This window comes from Labrus mixtus, chromosome 12 (assembly GCF_963584025.1).
Source record: "Labrus mixtus chromosome 12, fLabMix1.1, whole genome shotgun sequence".
Taxonomy (NCBI): domain Eukaryota; kingdom Metazoa; phylum Chordata; class Actinopteri; order Labriformes; family Labridae; genus Labrus; species Labrus mixtus.
In genome coordinates this window covers 27,530,118-27,549,333 of record NC_083623.1, presented here as the reverse complement: position 1 = coordinate 27,549,333, position 19,216 = coordinate 27,530,118, and the positions used below count along the sequence as shown (strand labels likewise).

The 19,216-nt window shown below is 39.6% G+C and overlaps 3 protein-coding genes and 1 long non-coding RNA gene across 5 annotated transcripts in view; 3 read left to right on the top strand and 1 right to left on the bottom strand.

Moving 5' to 3' along the window:
* The window catches only part of LOC132984485 (zinc finger protein OZF-like), a 230,883-nt gene that overhangs the window by 70,278 nt on the left and 141,389 nt on the right, over window positions 1-19,216 (top strand). The window lies entirely within an intron of this gene.
* LOC132984478 (gastrula zinc finger protein XlCGF57.1-like) overlaps window positions 1-19,216 on the top strand; it is a 164,432-nt gene that overhangs the window by 3,827 nt on the left and 141,389 nt on the right. The window contains exon 2 of the mRNA XM_061051361.1: window positions 921-2,226. Within this exon, the coding sequence (XP_060907344.1) occupies window positions 921-1,984 (1,064 nt within the window). The 3' untranslated portion in view covers window positions 1,985-2,226. The remainder of the gene's footprint in view (window positions 1-920; window positions 2,227-19,216) is intronic.
* Window positions 1-19,216, top strand: part of LOC132984442 (gastrula zinc finger protein XlCGF8.2DB-like) — a 75,046-nt gene that overhangs the window by 52,693 nt on the left and 3,137 nt on the right. The window contains exon 1 of one of the 2 annotated variants that reach the window (XM_061051293.1): window positions 16,699-16,933. The exons of the other annotated variant lie outside the window; for it this stretch is intronic. Within the exon in view, the coding sequence (XP_060907276.1) occupies window positions 16,840-16,933 (94 nt within the window). The 5' untranslated portion in view covers window positions 16,699-16,839. Of the gene's footprint in view, window positions 1-16,698; window positions 16,934-19,216 lie in introns of those variants that run through there. 2 annotated transcript variants of the gene reach the window in all.
* Window positions 8,865-10,858, bottom strand: LOC132984517 (uncharacterized). The gene is made up of 2 exons (XR_009674931.1): window positions 10,434-10,858; window positions 8,865-9,346 (listed from the first exon to the last, which is right to left on the bottom strand). It is a non-coding gene; the product is annotated as an uncharacterized LOC132984517 (long non-coding RNA).

The window sequence follows — 19,216 nt, the reverse complement described above, 5'->3', positions numbered from 1 at the left end:
CTGTTGTAATTGTTTTGATAAATATTTTCCTGAGTTGTTGCTATATTGGAAGTTGTTGTATTTAAGTTGTTGGATGAGAAATTGTGTTTTTTTGTGTATGATAGCTTCAAGCTGTGCTTTTTTGATTCTGAGTTATAACTTTTAATTTCTCTTCATCTCCTTTGTCTCTGTGTGTTTCTTTATTTCACCGTCTCCACTTGTAGGAATCTGTAAGCTTGTGTTAATGACACACTCCAGACTCCTGTTCATTGACTTTTCTTCAGCGTTTAACACCATTCAGCAGATTTTGATTACTGAACGGCTAATTCATCAGTTTAAATTTGAGCCTAGCTTGATTGTTTGGATTATATATTTTCTGACCAATAGGTTGCAGTGTGTGCTTTCTAACCAGCTCTCTTCTTCTACTGGCTCTCCTCAGGGTTGCTGTCTGTCAGTCCTTTTCTACATTATGTACACTAATGAGTGTCACAGCAATCACAGTAACAGACACTTTCTGAAATGATGACACTGTCGTTGTTAACCTTCTTGAGGGAGGAGAGCAGGGTCATGGGCCAGTTGTGGATGACTTTGTAACTTGGTGTGATGAATTGTTTCTCAACTTACTTTTAACAAGTTCCTTTTTTCCATGGTTAAGTTAATATAGTATCTTCAGTCTACAACAAGTTCCTTATTTTCTTTCAAAATAAAGGTAGGTTTCTATCCAAAAAGGAAGTAGAGTAACCTAAGGTTAAGACAAAATTACAATATTAAAGCATTCAAAACTTTTTTTTAATGCTAAATTAATGAATTCCAAACGTGATGTGATAAATTCCAATTAACTATTGATTTTCAGTGATTAAAAATGAAATAATTTGACAGTCCTTATTAATATTAAAAAATCAGTCTAAGTACCGTTAATGTTTGTTTACTGTGTCCTGCAGATGTCCAGCAGCTGTTGGTGAGTAAAGAAGAGCTTCCACCTGAGCAGCAGGAGTGGAGCCACATTCTGGACCAGGAGGACACTAAGCCCCAACACATTAAAGAAGAACGTGAGGAACTGTGGATCAGTCAGGAGGAAGAACAGCTTCAAGGACTGAAGGAGGCTGATACCACCAAGTTCCCCTTCACTCCTGTCTCTGTGAAGAGTGAAGATGATGAAGAGAAACCTCAGTCCTCACAGCTTCATCAGAGACAAACTGAACAGATGGAAACAGGAGTTGATGGAGAGGACTGTGGAGGAGCAGAACCAGAGAGGGACTCAGATCCAGAGAGATGTTTACAATCAGAGACTGAGGTCAAGACTGGAGACTCTGATGAACCTGAGACTGATGACAGTAATGATTGGCAAGAGACAAGAGGAGATCTGTCAGAATTAAACTTGAAAAATAAGAAACTAAAAACTGGTAAGAGACCACATAGCTGCTCGGAGTGCGGTAAAAGATTTAACCGAAAAGGGATTCTGACCAGACACATGATTATTCACACTGGAGAGAAACCATTCAGCTGCCCGGCTTGCAGTAGAAGCTTTACCCAAAGAGAACATCTGGCCACACACATGTTAGTTCACACTGGAGAGAAACCCTTCAGCTGCTCTGTTTGCCGTAAAGGTTTTACCCAAAGAGGAAGTCTGGCCAAACACATGTTAGTTCACACAGGAGAAAAACCATTCAGCTGCTCTGAGTGTGGTATAATGTGTAGTTCTAAGGGAAATCTGACTAGACATATGATGATTCACACTGGAGAGAAAGCAATAAGCTGCTCTCAGTGTGAGAAAAGATTTACCCATAGGTCTAGTTTGACATATCACATGGCAATTCACAGAGGGGAGAAACCCTTCAGTTGCTCTGTTTGCAGTAAAAGTTTTCTCCAAAGAGGAAATCTGACCAGACACATGTTAGTTCATAAAGGAGAGAAACCCTTCAGCTGCTCTGAGTGTGGTAAAAGGTTTAATTCTAAGAGAAATTTGACCAGACACATGATGATTCACACTGGAGAGAAATGCTAATCCTGTGCAATGGTAAAAGTGATCCAAAGGAATCAAAGTTAACAACATCACTAATGTGTATTCATAAGTATATATTGACTAACAGATGTATAATTGCTGTTATAAAGGGACATAAGACTATTCTATTGACAGAAATCTGTCTCTACTTTTTTGACATTTATGTTTTGTTGATGACATATGAACCAGTAAGTTGGGAGGAGCTATGATGTTTGAATTTAAAGGGTTTATATGAAACAGTTACAGTGTAAGGATCCTTCTTCTCTCCTGATATCTTCTTTCTCTCACTCTGTTTCCTTTGAGGCCTCTGTGTTGGGTAGCACAAGTTCTTCAGACAGCTCATGTGTAATCTTGTAATAAATAAACTGATGGAGAGTGAGAAAGACTTTCATCTACTTGTGTTATTTTGTGTGGAGTGTCTAAAGTCCCTTTGGTAAAGAAAAGGAGTTCAGCAATTCTGATGCAGAGCGACCACAGTCAGATCAGGTCCACGTTGATTTCACTGAAAACCTTTAACTCTTAATAAGAATCCTGCAGTCAGAATACAAACTAAAGAAAATCTCAATGACACCTGAACATGCACAGGATTAATTAAGAGTGCAGAGGCCACTGGGCACAAAACTGCTGCAGCCTTTGATCACAAACTGAATGACAAAACCTGTAGATGTCATCTGGCATTCTGGATTTACTCAACATATTGTTAGAAGAAACAATAGAAATGCATTAGATAGATACTTTATTCATCCCCTGGGGGAAATTCAGGAGTGTCCCATAGCTCACAAGTTAGAAAAAAATAGAACAGAGAAAACATCAATATTAATTTAAAACTGCATAGATATTAACAGATAATTAAAATATGTAAAGTCTTTATATTCCTTAATGCTTCTTATAATGGCACAAATCACCAGGGTGTTAGGGAGAGAAACAAGAAAAAGGCAGACAGTAACGTTCCACCCACAGCTCATGAGCTGCTACCATTGGCCTGTGTGTTAAAAAGCCTAATGGCTGTGGGGACAAAGGATCTCCTGAACCTCTCGGTCCTGCAGCACAGTGAAATTAGACGTCCAATGCAGCTACTTCTCCTACCTGCCATGATGTCATGAAGAGGATGACTAACATATCATCATTGTCCAATATATTCTGTCCTTTCTTTTGCACGCATCTCTCCACCTCAATCCTCAGAGAGTCCTTACACTTGCCTAAAACTGAGCTAGCCTTTTTTATCAGCTTGTCAAACCGCCTAGTGTTCTTGTCAGTCAAGTTTATTGTCCAGATGCACACCTAAGTATTTTTAGGTTTGCACCATCTCAATGACTTCTATGGAGGACTAAAAGTGCCAAAATGAAATATATAAATATATAATTAATTAAATCATTAAATGTGTCATCAATTATTTAATATTGGAAATAAATCAACAAATATATAAATAAATATATAATTATTTAATTAATTAAATGCACGTGTTATTAAATATTATTTAAATGTGTCATTAATTATTTAAAATTGGTAATATATAAATAAATAAATTATGTAACACATCATTAATTAATTAAATGTTTAATTAATTATTTAAAATGTTAATTCATTTTATGTAAAACCACATTTAATTATTTCACTATTTATTTAATTATTTCACTATTTACTTAATCATTTCATGGTCCCTACACCAGCAGTGCATCATGAAATAATTTTATCTGTCACTGCTGCTCGTCAAAGTTTCTAACATCTGATTGGTTACTCAGCAAAGCAAGTCATGACAGATCGATCATGGATTGAAGCAGTGAATGCACTCCGATACATTAGGTGGCAGTGTTCATCCGTATATTCGTTTCGGTACGCTCTTCATTTGTCGCCGAAAAAAAAGTTGCTGATGATACAAGTGAAGACGGATCAATCACCTTACCCGTACACCTCGCCATTGGTGCAAAGTGTTAGGTGCAGGATGTCCAAAACCTCTCCGGAGCTGCTAAGAGAAGCAGCTAATTTGATTGAAGAAGCTCTGAGGAGAACTCCACCGGCAGCACAGGTACAGCAGATACCTGTCGCTACACCACGTACACCTGTTCAAGGTAGGTAAGGATAGCCAGATGTGCTTCTAAACGAAGCTAGCTAGTCGGCAGAATGGTGTTAGCATGTCAGCAGCCCTTAAGTTGGAGTATTATTAGTTATTTCTTTTTAGTTGTTGTTTGCTGTCTTTATTACATTTATCAGTGACATTCGTTGAAATTACTCTAAGCAGGGACTTAAGGATGTTTTAGCTGAGTGGCGATCATGGCAGCTGTAACATTTTCTCTGTTGCAGCCGAAGTAGCAAGGCTCTTTGCTCCATACAACAAAACAACAACAACAACAACAACAACAACAACAACAACAACGACAACGACAACAACAACAACAACAACAACAACAACAACAACAGCGGCGGTGCCAGGAGACGGCCAGCACGGAGCCAAGTCATCCGAAGAAGCTACACACACACTTTCTGTTGTTTGGCTGACAACAAGGCTGATAAAGTTCCAAGCATTCAGCTTAAAGCAGACCTTCTTGCTTCAGGACTTGGAGAACAAAGGGTGATCTTTTCAGGTGGGTCTGAAACAAGAAATTTGGCAAAACACTGAGTCCTGACATTAGTAGGAGTTGTATTTTTAATTTCATTTTATTGCCATTTGTGTTCACCTATTTTACATATTAGACTCAAACTTTAATTACGTGATTCTCTTCTTTTCTTTTGGTATTTGAGTTAATGTGCATTATGTATATTTACAGGAAATGACAACGATCCCATGGTTGTAACAAATAAACTGATGGAGGTGTTTCCAAAGCTGCAAGAAGGGGGAGGCTTTGAGTTTCTAAAAATTGCAGGATCTACTCGCAGTCGAAATCTTGGACTTCTTCAATGTCCCAGCACAGGATACACCCTTGCCTATCTAAAAGATCCATCTACAACAATTGGACAGGCTACAATTTACATACACCCACTTCAACAGGACCTACCCATTGATTCAGTATGGAAATTTACATTGTCACCATTTGATACATAGTTAAAATAAATTGCACTGTGGAGTTTTAATCAATACTTAACAGATTTGTTGTTCTTAGGAAAGCTCGGGACATGCCTCTGGTCCAGCCATCTCATGTATCACTTGTCAGAAGGAGGTGACCTTCTCTGAAATGAAACTGCACCGAGCTAACTGTGATGGGTATGCACTTGTTAAAGATATATATATATATATATATATATACATATTAATTTTTCAATAAGAAATTTCTTTTTAGTTTTTGTGCACACAGATGAGAGGAAATTACTATAAAATTCTCTGAACTTCAAGGACCCCCATGCAGGAAAGACATAGAGAAGGAGAGGGAGACCGTGGTGAGGAAAATGATAGAGAGCCACCCACTGACAGGGACAGCGTTCCAGTGAGGCCTGAAACATCTGTAGAGAGTGAAGTAGAACCAGTAGTGATTGATCTTAAAGAACTTGACAATGGTTTGTGTCATCACAGTAGGAATGCTATAATATTGTGCATAATTAGAACTCAGTCAATAGAAGAATAACACCTTTTAACCATAATAAATAACGACTATAAGACATGCCATTATCACTGCTGTTTTGTAGAACCTTAGAAACACTTCCTCATACAGTTCAACAGAACACATTTACACAGACTCCACATCTAAGTGAAGCTTGGTTGACTTAAAACAGCAAATAAGTATCATTCTGATGAAAGTGAAGTAGAAATGGACTTTCCTAGTATCTATTAAAAGGCTGTTGGATTCTGTTACATTTTTCAGGTGTTCCTCCTTTTCTGTTGATTGGGAGAGGTTATCTGCATTTAACATGCAAAGTAATTAAATTTATTTTTGTTCTTGTCTAGACTGGAAGATTATTAAAGAACCAACTCTGGCTGCCCAAGTTTTCAAAGATAATCTACTAAGTGAACATGCAACCGGGAAGCCTCTTAAACTGAAAATGGATGTAAGGGAGAGTGAGGAGGACAGGGAACGGGCACTTCTCTCATTCTATAAACAGCAACAGGAATGGGCATGTCCACTTCATTGTACCCTTGATGGTTAGTAGAATAGAGTTCATAATATAAATATATATGTTACATTAATATCAATTGTATGTCTTATATGGAATGGTATTAGTGGTTTACTGGTCCCATCAGGTAATTTGACTGATATTAATCATTATATGATAATCTGCATTGGCTGTTCATGCTGTCTGCATAACAGTTAATGTGTTTGTCCTTCCTTCCTAAAACTTGTCAAGCACCTATAGCCTTGTTACAGCTTGTTTCCAGTGTGTTATTAACAGTATACAGTATTCTTTTTTTTTTTTTTTTTTAGGTGATGCTGCTGTTGGACAGGGAGTGATGCGGTACTTTCTGACAACAATAATATCCAAACTCCAGTTTGGATTCAGAATGAATCTTGGTAAATGTGCTACTATTCAGGTTAATGTCATGCATTTTAAAAGATAATTGTTTGATTTTAACCCCTGCTCTGTTGGTACTTACAGGAGGAGTGGGCCAAACTCTGCTATTTGAAGGTGAGCCTGACCATCTCGTTCCAGCTGCATCAGAGGTGCTTATTGAGAGCAACCTCTTCCGGGTTGCAGGAAGGATGATAGCCCACTCCTTTTTGCATGATGGCCCCCATGTCACCGGATTAAGTCCTGCTGTTATTCATGTACTGTTCAATGGGGACCCTGAAATGGCAACAATTGTTGTTGAGGACTGTCCTGATCTGCACATCAGGAGTATTATAACAATAGTATGTAACACACAAACAAAAAAACCTTTGCCTTGCAAAATTCCTGGACAGGTGTAAAACCTTGTATGATCTAAATTCTAGCTTGAACTTGAAGAACTTACTCAGGAACAGAAGGACACAGTGTCAGATCTTTCCCTGTCTTGGGATCTCCCAGCAGTCACTAAAACGAATCAGAGGTGGCTACATAACAAACTTCTAGTACACGCGGTGAGTTTCTCCTGCTGATTTTGTGAATTCTCCTTCTGAAATTGAACTCATCCCCCATTTATCCATCAACATGTTTCAAGCTAAGCAATTCTATCACGTCTGCATTTCTTTTGCACATCTGTATTTCAATCACAAACTAATTGGAACTGCAGGCAGGATTATTACAGAACCTAAACACTCTTTAACTTGTAATCTGGGCAGGGAGTGGTTTGGTGTTGCAATATGGAAGGATATAATTGGGGAAAAATACATCTTAAGCACTGCATTAGAGTTTTATAAACACTTTCTACTGTGCCAACTTTTGTAAAATTTTAATATTTGGTCAGTAATATGGGTTTGGCCTTTCTTGTAGGTCATCGGGAGGACCATGCGCCAAATTAAACAGTTGAGAAAGGGATTGAAAGATGTGATGCTATGGCCCCTGCCGACATCTAGGCCAGATGTTGTCCCACTTCTTTTTCCGAAAATGGCAGGAATGCAGTTTGTACCCCAGGTGATTTAGTACATCCAACTTATTAACAATACTTTAAATATTAATAAATGTGTGTGCAAATCTTATTGTCTAATTTACTGAGCTGGATATTTTCTCAATTACCAAGACTGTAATCTATATTCCTTTTCATCAGTGTTGAATTATAAATTATCCTAGACACCAAAATAATTTTTAAACTTTTTTTTTTCAGATGTTCCTAGACAAAATCACATGGCCTGTGGAGGACAGTGATGATGATGAAGAACTTGACATTGAGTGCAAGTGCCACATCACTGGTTTTCTACGGCTGTTCATTGAAGCAGGTATAGCTATCTTATTTTGCGATTTGTTATGTCCCATAAACATCTCACTTAACACTGTAGAATATATGAAATGCATAGGGATCTGAACAGTTACAGTGCACTAACTGTGTTCTTAATCCACTTTCTGACTTTTGGCCCAGTTGCTGAAATTCTGGGTCGGCTGGGAAATGCTCCGTCCAGAACTCAAAGTGGAGTTTTCCGGGGGAACCTTTCCATCATCCTCCACATGCTTTGAAACACTGAAGCTGCCAGCTCATTACAACACCTACAAAGACTTCGAGGAAGCACTTGTTTCTGCCATAGACAGTGCACACACTGGATTTGGTCTTGTTTAAGTATTTTCAAGCAATGATGTTGCTATGCTTTTATTCAGTAGAAAAGGTCAATTTGAGTGAAGTGAGTTCAGTGTTTTTCTAACATTTAAAATACAGTGCAGTATTTTCTTTCCCTGAAAATGATACTGCTTTGTTGTTGCTCTTCTGTCAATTGCTTGATACTTCAATGTGCATCACCTTGCTGTCCGTGCCTGTTGTCATTGGCTACATGAGGTTGAAATATCTCTTTATGCTAGACAAATTGGTTTTATTTGCATTAAAACAGCATATTATTTCAGATTTTTATTGACAAATCAAGTTCACTAATTCATGAGTGACATTTGCACATGCTAAATAAAATAAAAGGCCTGGTTAAGATATCAGTCTCCAATGATTCTTGACAAAACTTACACTGTCTCCAAATATGATCCAATTGCATCATTTAAAGAAACTCCTGAAACTGGCAAAATGGCAACCTCTTCATCTGAGAGCTCACGGGCCATCTGAATCTCAGGAACTGACAGTGTCTCCATGCTGATTGTGAGGCCCATTCCAGTCGATCCCATAGTCTCCATAAACCTGAACAGAAGATAACCTTGATTGACATATTGTTTAAACTACTATGACATGTCATCACACAAGATTCATGGGATTGATCATTGGTCCTTATGTTGGTGACAAATTAAGTTTTAGGCACCATAAGAGACTTTGCTGCTCAGATGTTGTTCTGTCAGAGCTCAGGAGACAGAAGAGATTCTCATGTTTCGTTCAAAAACAAGAACGAAGTGATAACAGAAACCCTTTTATTAAAATATAGTGGGTCCAATTATCATCTGTCTGAAATGTTTCTTCTAAGAAATTTGAGGAAAAATAAATCTGCTAAAGGTGATACTTTAATGAAACATCAGTGACAAACACCTGTATCTCCTGACCTACAAAATATTTATATATTTTTCAAAAGGTTTCAATAATAGTGTAAAACTACAATATTTTTTTTAACCTCTGCAGGATCCTCCATGGGGCCTTGCTCTCTGTATCTTCTCCAGAGTTCATTAGGTGATTGATTCCTTTCAGTTCTAAGTCCATGAAAGTTCCAAGCATCTCTGAAGGAGCTGAGGGTTCTCTGAATTTGGGGAAGGAAGATCCGGTGCAGGGCATAAAGATGGACTTCGTTGTCTGGATTGAGTGTTCCCTGATCTTCCAATGAAGTGAAGATCTGATAGAAGAGGTCTAGGGCATGCTCATAAACATCTCTCCACATCCTCTCTATTCTGCAATTAGAATGCAATTGACAAATTGTTAATTAATGTATAATCTCAAGCTTTAAAATACATTGAGCTGCTATGGTTTGTACAAGCAGTGGTGGACAGTAACGGAGTACATTTACTTGAGTACTGTACTTTACTTGAGTATTTGTTTTTTTGGAAACTTATGACTTTCACTCCACTACAAGACAAATATTGTGCTTTCGACTCCACTACATTTCTAGGAAGCTTGTCGTTACTGGTTCCTTTTAGGCTCAGCATAGCTTTGTAGTCAGCTGTTGGTGTTTTTCTTTTCTAAAATGCAATTGGCCACACGCTGTGCTCCTCATAGAAGGGAACCAATCACAGTCACCGCTCACACATGGGATGGATTTGGAAATACGTCATCAACGCTCAGTGTAGCAAGCTCTCCCGCCTTCATTCAAACAAAACGCGGCAATGGAGATGGCAGGTGAAGCTGCGGAAAGAGACTAAATGTGCACCATCTTTTAGGGATTTCCATCACTTTCCACAGACATGGAAAAATGCAGGGCGGTTTACAGATTTTATTAAGGCAAGGGTTATGTTGCCATGTAGCCAAGTGGTTCAACTGGATGATGAGTTCTTGAAAGCAGAGTTGTAGTTTGTTCGCAGTAATGGACTGAACAGTAAACTTGCAACTCCCCCACAGTGAATGTGTAGAGAGAAAAAAAGGCCCTCCTGTTTTTTTTGGGTGGGGATATTTAAATAAAAAAATTTAAATGACAATAGCTGTCCTTATTGTTTTTGATTGCATTTTTATGCTGACGTTTTTACAGGTGTTTCTATAGACTTGTAAGTCAATACATCATTAGGTGGTTTCAGAGAGTTACAAGGTTCTGTATAAGCACTGAGAAAACAATACAGCAATGCACTGATATTAGAAAATGCACTTTGTACTTTTGAATACTTAAGTATTTTTAAAAGTACTTTAGTACTTTAACTTGAGTAAAATCTTGACCGAGCAACTTTTACTTGTAGTTGAGTAAGATTTGACCACGAGACTCAAGTACTGGAGTTGAGTACTTTGTCCACCACTGTGTACAAGTAGTCGCCAAACAGATATTGTACCTACCGCTGATTGTGTACACTTCTGCCTGTGATGTGAGAGTTCCTGTTGGTACCTCTGCTCCTGATCATGAATTCTGCTACGTCTGAATTCTCTCTTCCTTTATCAGACCATACCCTTGACGGCAGCCCGTACTGCTGAACGGCATTGATAAAGCTCTGTAGGACAGTGCTAGCCCTATTATTGCCAGCCACATTCAGGTAGACCACCAGTCGACTGAATCCGTCCAACCCACCATGGACAACAAATGTCCACCTGTCAGACAGTTTTGAACACAAAAAAGCTTTAATGTGATAATTTCTTTGGACATCTATAGAAAGTTGCATTGTTTATCAACTAATATCACTGATACCTTATGAGCTTGTGGTGACCATCTATGTGCCATAAAGAGTTTGGGCCAGGAACAGAATACTGCCGTCGTCTTATTACATGCAGCCGCAGACGTCTCTATTTATTTAAAAAAACACTTCAAATCTAACTGAGAAATACTTGAAAAAAAATACCAGAGTTTCAAATATTCATGAGTATTTTGATAGTGTTAGGGTTAGGGTGTTGTAATAAATGGCAACACCATGGATTTAAATTTGTAAATCCAGTACAAAACCACCACAGTCTCAAAAATGACCAGAGTTCACGTAATCTATCATCAACATGATATATAAAACTTCATAATAACAGGATACAAATCTGGATTTACCCTGGAAATGAGTTTCAGATATATCAGCCGCTACGTTGCTAAAGAATACATACATGAGCCTTACCTTAACAATATATATTCTCATTGACCTTGCGCCTAGTTCATGGTTATTTATATTTATTCATATTGGGCTCGGATCGTACTCACTTGGAACATGCACACCTCTAGCATTCAAATGTCCACGCATTAGCTTGTAGCCGGTGTTTGGATGGCTTCTGTGGACTTCGCTTACAATACGGTCCAACTCCTCATCAGCAACAGGTGTGTAGAGATCTGTCTTTCTGCGCAGACCAAAAAACAAAATGTTACATTTCACTTAACACCTTTTAAAATGAATGACATCGCCAGTACACTACTAATAATCTTAATAAAATCCGTGAATTTAACTGTGAATACCTTAGGCCACTATGTTTCATGTGCCTTCTGATTGTCCTCTTCGAAACTCCAAACCTCTCAGCAATTTCACTCGCTGGTAGCCCACACCGGACATGATGCTCTAGAACGGCAGTGGGTATGTCAAAAGCCGGGCGCCCTGGTCCGTGTGTGTGTTGCGGTGTTGTTATTTTTACAGTCTATGGTTGCGGCCCAGTACGGGAGAAGCGCTGGAGAACTTCTTCTAGTTTGCGAACACTCTTCTGTCAATATCTTGGTCAGAGAGACCGGAAATAACTCCAAGAACTTCAATAAATCCCTCTGCTTTGCTAGCCACATGTTCAGGGTCCGAAATCCCAGCGTCAACATTCTCTGCCAGGTCTAAAATATCTGAGAGCTCATGCAGATCCTCTGTGATTGCTGCCATGTTTGTTTGTTTGTTTGTTTGTTTGTTTGGCGGGAAACCGCCTAGTCTGGCAACCCTGCAGACCAAAGCAATGGTTTGTGACTCAATCAGCGTTAATCCCGCCCACTGAGTTTGATGGGACAGGATGACAGATACAATTATTTCATGATGCACTGCTGGAGCAGGAAACATGAAATAATTAAATAAATAGTGGAATAAATAGATGTGTTTTTACATAGAATTAATTAACATTTTAAATAATTATTTAAACATTTATTTAATTATTTATGTATTTCATAAATTATTTATTTATTTATTTATATATTACCAATTTTACATAATTAATGACACATTTAAATAATTATTTAATTATTTAATGACACGTGCATTTAATTAATTAAATAATTATATATTTATTTATATATTTGTTGATTTATTTCCAATATTGAATAATTGATGACACATTTAATGATTAAATTAATTATATATTTATATATTTCATTTTGGCACTTTTAGTCCTCCATAGACTTCCCCTCTGATGTTAATTTGCTGAAAGGGGAGTTTGACCTGCGAAAGTCCAAAACCATCTCCATTTTAGCAGTGTTAAGCAGGAGGCCATTGTTATCGCTCCTGTCACTGAAGGCCGTTATCAGGTCCCTGTACTCACCTTCCTGCCCATTCCTAATGCACACCACAATAGCTGTGTCATCAGAGTATTTCTGAATGTGGCAGAATTCAGATTTTTGTTGGTAGTCAGCCTTGTACAAAGTGAACAGGAATGGAGCTAGCACAGTCCCCTGAGGAGCCCCCGTCTTGCTAACCACCGTACCAGAGACACAGTTCCCCAGCCTGACAAACTGTGGTCGACCTGTCAGGTAATCTGTGACCTAGGCAGCGAGAGAGGAATCCACCCCCATCCCCTCAAGTTTGTGTCTTAGAAGAGGGGGCTGGATGGTGTTGAAAGCGTTTGATAAATCAAAGAACATAATCCTCACATTACTACCCAGCTCCTCCAAGTGGGAGTAGGCCCTGTGGAGCATGTACAGCACAGCATCATCCACTCCAATATGCTGCTGGTATGCAAACTGTAGAGGGTCCATTGAATGTCCAACCTGTTGTCCAAGACCGCGAAGAAGTAGCAGTTCCAGTGTCTTCATGATGTGTGAAGTGAGAGCCAACGGCCTATAGTCTTTTATCTTGTTTGGACGGCCTACTTTAGGTACCAGTATGAGACATGATGTTTTCCAGAGAAGCAGAACTTTCGCCTTCTGTAGACTTAGGTTAAAGATCCACTGGAGGGGTTCCACCAATTGGGCTGCACACTCTTGAAGCAGTCTCGGACACACCCCATCAGGACCAGCTGCTTTTCCAGGTCGCAGCCTCTGAAGCTCTGACCTCACATCATCCATTGTGAAGAACAGGGGAGGGGTCCCAGGTAAGGGGGAAGTTGCAGCAGTGTGAGGAGTGCAGCTGTGTGGAGGAGAAAGGGAGAGGTGTCTTGCAGCTAAAGTAGTGGTAGAGGGAATGGGTGAGGCTGTATCAGCTGGTGCTGGACACACACTAGCCACCATGTGAAACCTGTTGAAAAACTGGTTGAAGACATTGGCTTTATCAACATCATCATCACTAGTGGTAAATTGGCAGTTCTTTTTACTGTAGCCAGTGATGGTTCTCATTCCCCTCCACACCTCTTTAGTGTCATTATGCTGCAGCTTCCTCTCTACTTTCTTTTTGTAGTTTGTCCTTGCTTGCTTTAATTCCCTCTTTAGCTCATGTTGCACACTCTTGAGCTTCACCCTGTCTCCATCCCTAAAGGCCTCTTTTTTCTTGTTAAGGAGTTTCTTGATGTTACTTATGATCCAGGGTTTGTTATAGGGAACGCACCATACAGTCCTTACTGGTATCACAGTTTCCCAGCAAAGATGAATATAGTCTGTGGTGCATTCAACTATTCTGTCCATGTTACTGTCCAAGTTGTTCCCCTGTGACTCCAGCAGTACACTCCAATCTGTGCGCTCGAAGCAAGTCCCTTAAAGAATCACTAGCCTCTGGTGTCCACTTCCTGAATGAGCGAATGGTTGAATGCTGACTAAGTACACAGGGTTTATAGGAAGGCTAAAGAAAGACCAGGTTGTGATCTGATCTGCCTAGTGGTGGTACAGCTGAAGCACTGTAAGCTTCTTTGATGTTAGCATACAGCAGATCAAATGTCTTATTTCCCCTTGTGTGACAGTCAACAAACTGTGAAAAGCCAGTCAGATTGGAGTTGAGCTTGACATGATTAAAATCTCCGGATATTACGATGAACGCATCTGGGTGTTGACTCTGTATTCTTGCAACAGTTTCATTGATGACGTCACATGCCACCATAGCAACCGCTCGTGGTGGAATGTAAACAACAATGGCGACGATGTGAGATAACTTCCTCGGTACATAATACGGTCTGAGACCAACTGCCAAAAGTTCAATATCCTGACAGCACAGCACACAGAACCAGGCCCTCACCCTCACCTTTGTACTTTACACTCGCTCTCGCGTCTCTATCCACTCGTACCATAGCAAAGCCAGTTAAGTCGACAGAAGTGTCCAGAATGTTATTGTTCAGCCAGGTCTCCGTAACACACGAGACTACACTCACTATGTCCCTTGGTTTTTCACAAGTGCCTCCATCTCTTCACATTTGTTGGACAGGGAGTTGACATTCCCCATGAGGATTGAAGGTAGGACAGGCTTAAATCTCCAACTCCGAGCCTTACGTTTAGCCTTAAGCTTAGTTCCAGCCCGACATCCGCGGTATGCCTTCTTAAGCTCAGCCGGGATGTGATGACTTACTCCACGACTTGTCTGTTGCAGAATAAGGAGGTCCTCTCTCGAGTACACTAACCTTGTCATTGTACTCATTGTCAGTCAAAAATACACACTAAGACGACAAAAATAATAAAAATAACGATAGAAAAACATACACTAACTACGGAGCTACAAGGACTTGCTGCATCCCAATACGACGCATAGCAACCAGGAAACTATATCATATCTGATATACCGTTAAACAGTTAAACTACTTTTACTTGTTGTATTTTCCTTTTTATTTGTACTATATACCCATTTTTCCACTTTAGTGTGGAGTCCACCTGCAAATATTCACACAAAGTTGTTAAATCTAATCTCATAGGCTCCTTCTCAAATGTTGGGTAGATTGTTGTTGGAGTTAAGTTACACTACAACCCATGTTGTGAACAAATAAGACAGCATACATACAGTTATTAGATCAGTAACAATTGCTATCAACAGGGCAGAGACATGATTGGAAAAACTATGAATTGGGGGAATTCACACAAACTTGCTACAGCACAAACATGTAAGAGTATCAGTTTAAGGACACTTCTGTGAAAAACATGTCCAGTGTAGGTCAAAGTAAAAAGATGTTTAACTTTTTAACATAACTACACATACTAATGCACCGTTAAAGTCATGGCATATTAACCTATCAAAATGATTTGTGGCATATAAGAAATGTTTTTGATGGTTAACATTTGAAGAAGTAAGTCCTGATAAGTGAAGGGATGAAAATCCTTTACCTGGGTAAACCCATCTTACCTTCTAAGCTTTCAGTTGTGTGTCTGCACTTCATGTCAGCTGATCAGAGAAGTTGAGTCAAAAGAAACTCATGACTGTGGAGCAGTGGTGATAGGCGATGCTCTGTCTATGCACAAGACTGACCTGACTGACCACAGAATCTGGGGTTGTTATGAGCTACAAGGGTTCTGGAATGATGTGTCAAAGGACCAAAGGACAGAATGTTTACTTTGGAATACATGGAAACCTGTCAGTTTATATGTCGCCATGGAAAAAAACAATCAGGAAATCCTATTATGGTAAAAAAAAAAGGAAACAAACCAAGTCGCTGTTTCATGAGTAAATATTTCAGTCCTGTTTCTACAGTCAATACACAAATGTACTAAATCAGTTCCTGATACCCCAATATTGCAACAAAGTCCATCAGTGCTCTGAAAACTCCACCAACTCTAGCATCATGGCTTCACTTTGTTTATGAAATAAATAAACGTCTGCTTGTAGTTGTGTTAAAATATTCATAAATGAAAGCAGTTACTTTCATTGCAAATAAGAAAAGTTTTATGATTGATGACGAGTCAGGTTACCGTGGGAATTGAATAGCACCAAGACCAATCCAAGAGCACTGGACAAAGAAAGAGCAGTCTCAATCCCTCTTGGGAAAGGAGAAGGAAAACCAGTGATTTAAAAAACAAGGGAACAGAAATATGGCAGAAAAGATGGGATGAGGATCAGAAAGGAAGGGGTTTGTTTAAAAAACAAAAATCAGTCGTCACAAAGAGCTATAAAGAAAGGAATAGAAGGGAGGAAATGATCATAATGAGACTTAGGATAGGTCATACTGGGCTGAATGACACAATGTTTATACTGGGGAAAAGGAACAGGGATGAGTGTGAAAGATGCAGAACTCAGGAAAATGTAGAACATATATTATTACATTGTAATAAGTATGTAAATGAGAGAGAGAGATTGAAAGAGAAAATCAGAGCTACAGGGCGTGAATGAAATATGAGAGGAATACTGGACACAGAGGGAGAAGGAGAGGAGATAAGAGCTGTCAGGAGGGCTCTTTATTCATTCTTATATTACACAAAGGTGGCAGGAAGAATTTAAAGTCTAGACAAGGGAAGTGACATGATGATACACACTCTTGAACAGTAGGTGGCGGTATGCACCTTTAATCTGTTTGCGATCCGCCAAAAATTCCCAGAGAAGAAGAAGTAGAAGATGGTGGACCGGGTGCAGCATGTTTTCTGTTAGCTTCGTCTGCATACTTTACCTTCCAACTCAATTCTATGTGATCGTATGAATCTCTAATACACCATACTGACGCTTTATCCATAAAGTGCTCCGGAAACTGCAGCATGAAGACGAAGAAGAAGCTCTCTTCAGCCCGCAGTAGCTCGGAGATTGAAGACCACGATGATGCTAAGATGGAGGTCTCTACTACGTACTACGGTGAGTGTATTGTATGTCGTTACAGTGTTTCCAGATTGAAAATACAGCAATATCGTACTGCAGCTTTAAAATGATCGTGTTTTCCTTCAAACTATCCTACATATTTAAACAAACGTGACGGGTCCTAAATACCGCACTGAATGACAAAACTATGCCCTGCACACCACATGAATTGAAATAAACAAAGAAAGAAAAAGTTTGAAATGTAGGCTACATTGTTTGCCAACTGCTCCGCCTCCAGCTGCTGTGTAGCTGAGGTAGTAGCATAGCATCTTAAGTTGTTGTAATGTGCGTTTTTCTTCAGTAAGACAACACGAACCACAGGCGTCATCAGGTGATGATCTGATTGGCTGTTACAGCCTGGCAGCAGAACGGCGGATGTTGCCGGCTAATACTTCTCTTCTGCAGCTGCAAGTGTTCGTGATGCAAATCCGATTGGTTCCTCCTCTCCATCATACGCTGAGCTAGCACTGCTCCAACTCCGCATGGAGACGCATCACGTGACAATATCAGTTCTTTATTTTCATCATAGTGTACTAAAACACTGCTTGATTGCAAAAGCTCTTTTGACTGCTTGAAAGCCTTGCTCTGGCCCCCAAGACCACAGTGCATCCTTTTCCAGCAGCTTATGCAGAGGCACCAGTAAGGTAGACGAGTTAGGTAGGAACTTATTGTAAAAGTTCAACAGTCCAAAATAAGCTTTAAGTTCTGTCATTGAAGTATAGGGGCAGGTGTCAAAGTGAACTCAAAGTCTATAGCACTTAAAAGCAAGCCAAGCGAGTCATAAGGATTAGTGTTGAAGGCCGCCTCCCAGCCAGTTTTGATGTGATCAGATGATGCAGGAGTCGTATTAGAAAACAACAAAACTCATTTTGAGATGAGATGTTTCCATTCAGGCTGTTGCAACATTAATTCATAAAATGAGTGTTCACTAGAGAACTTTAAAATTGTTTAAAATTATTCTTAACATGACTTCTGACTTGTAAATAAAGACAGAAATGGGCTTGTGGAAGGGAGTACATTTCTTTCAGCTCTCTAAAAGATGCAGAATGATTATTTATTTTTTCAGAGATCTACAATTGTTTTAAGTCCTTTCTCCAACCAGTGAGTAAATGCTAGGTGAGATTTGAATGGAAGAAAATACTGATTGAAACTAAGCGGAGAGTCAACAGAAAATGACAAAGTGTTGAAGTGCAATAACAAAGGGTTGACATAGGAAGTTAAGCCATTTTAGAGGCTTAACTTCAAAAAGAATTGATGTAATTACAATTGTCAGTCTCATGCATGTTTACTTGGAACTAGTTGCTGGATCGTGAAATTTCAAGAGTAAACGGCTACATCACATGACAGCCTAGCAAACAGAAAAGTTGTCTCTTATATATATATATATATATATATATATATAAAAATATTGTCATATTTTATCAAGCGACGCCGGGGTATAAATCATCCGTCCGGTATAAGCAAACATGTTATAAACATGTCCGGACAGCTAACGATGCTAAACGTTAGTAGCGATGTATTTATAGACAACAAATCAACAGTGTAACGTAATGTTTACTACTAAAACACATTCTGTATCAATGTTTGATAATCGCACATTCCAGGGTGGGAAAGTAAACAGAACTTACAGTTTTTGCTGCCATCCTGACACAGAGCTCCCGGGTGTTTTCACTCCAAATGTCCGTTCATTGCTGTCGTACTCGTGTGGTACGCCAGCTGAATTTAATGACCGTGTGCGTGACTTTTTTGGCTATGAGTTTCTCCTCGGTGCTCGCGCTGCTGTTATTGCATGCCGCCGCCGTTGTTGTTGTTGTGTGAATTCTTCTTCTTCCGTTTTAGTGTCTATAGCGATTGGCGACTAGCTTTCTGGTGCATTACCGCCACCACTGAACTGGAGTGTGGGACAATCTAGTTGTTTGGGACGACACGTCGACGCAAATTATTCATGTCGTCGAATTTATGTGGTCGACTACGTCGAAGCGTCGTCCCAGCTCTCCTGTAGACACGCTGGTTGTTTACTAACGCTGTAAGTTCATCCATTTTCTTGCCAAGTGACCTGACGTTCCCCGTAATTTAGGACGGTAGAAAAGGTTTCATTTTCCTGTCTCTCTCGATCCTCTCACTGACTCCCGGCTTTCTTCCCTCAGCGGACACCTCTCCGCTCAGGGACGCGTGTAGGTGGAACACCGGCTTCCTGCCTGTAGCTCAGTAGTTCCTCACGAATAGGAAAAGTGAGTCAGAGCTGCTGCAACAGGCTGCCGACTCCCAGCACCCAGAAGT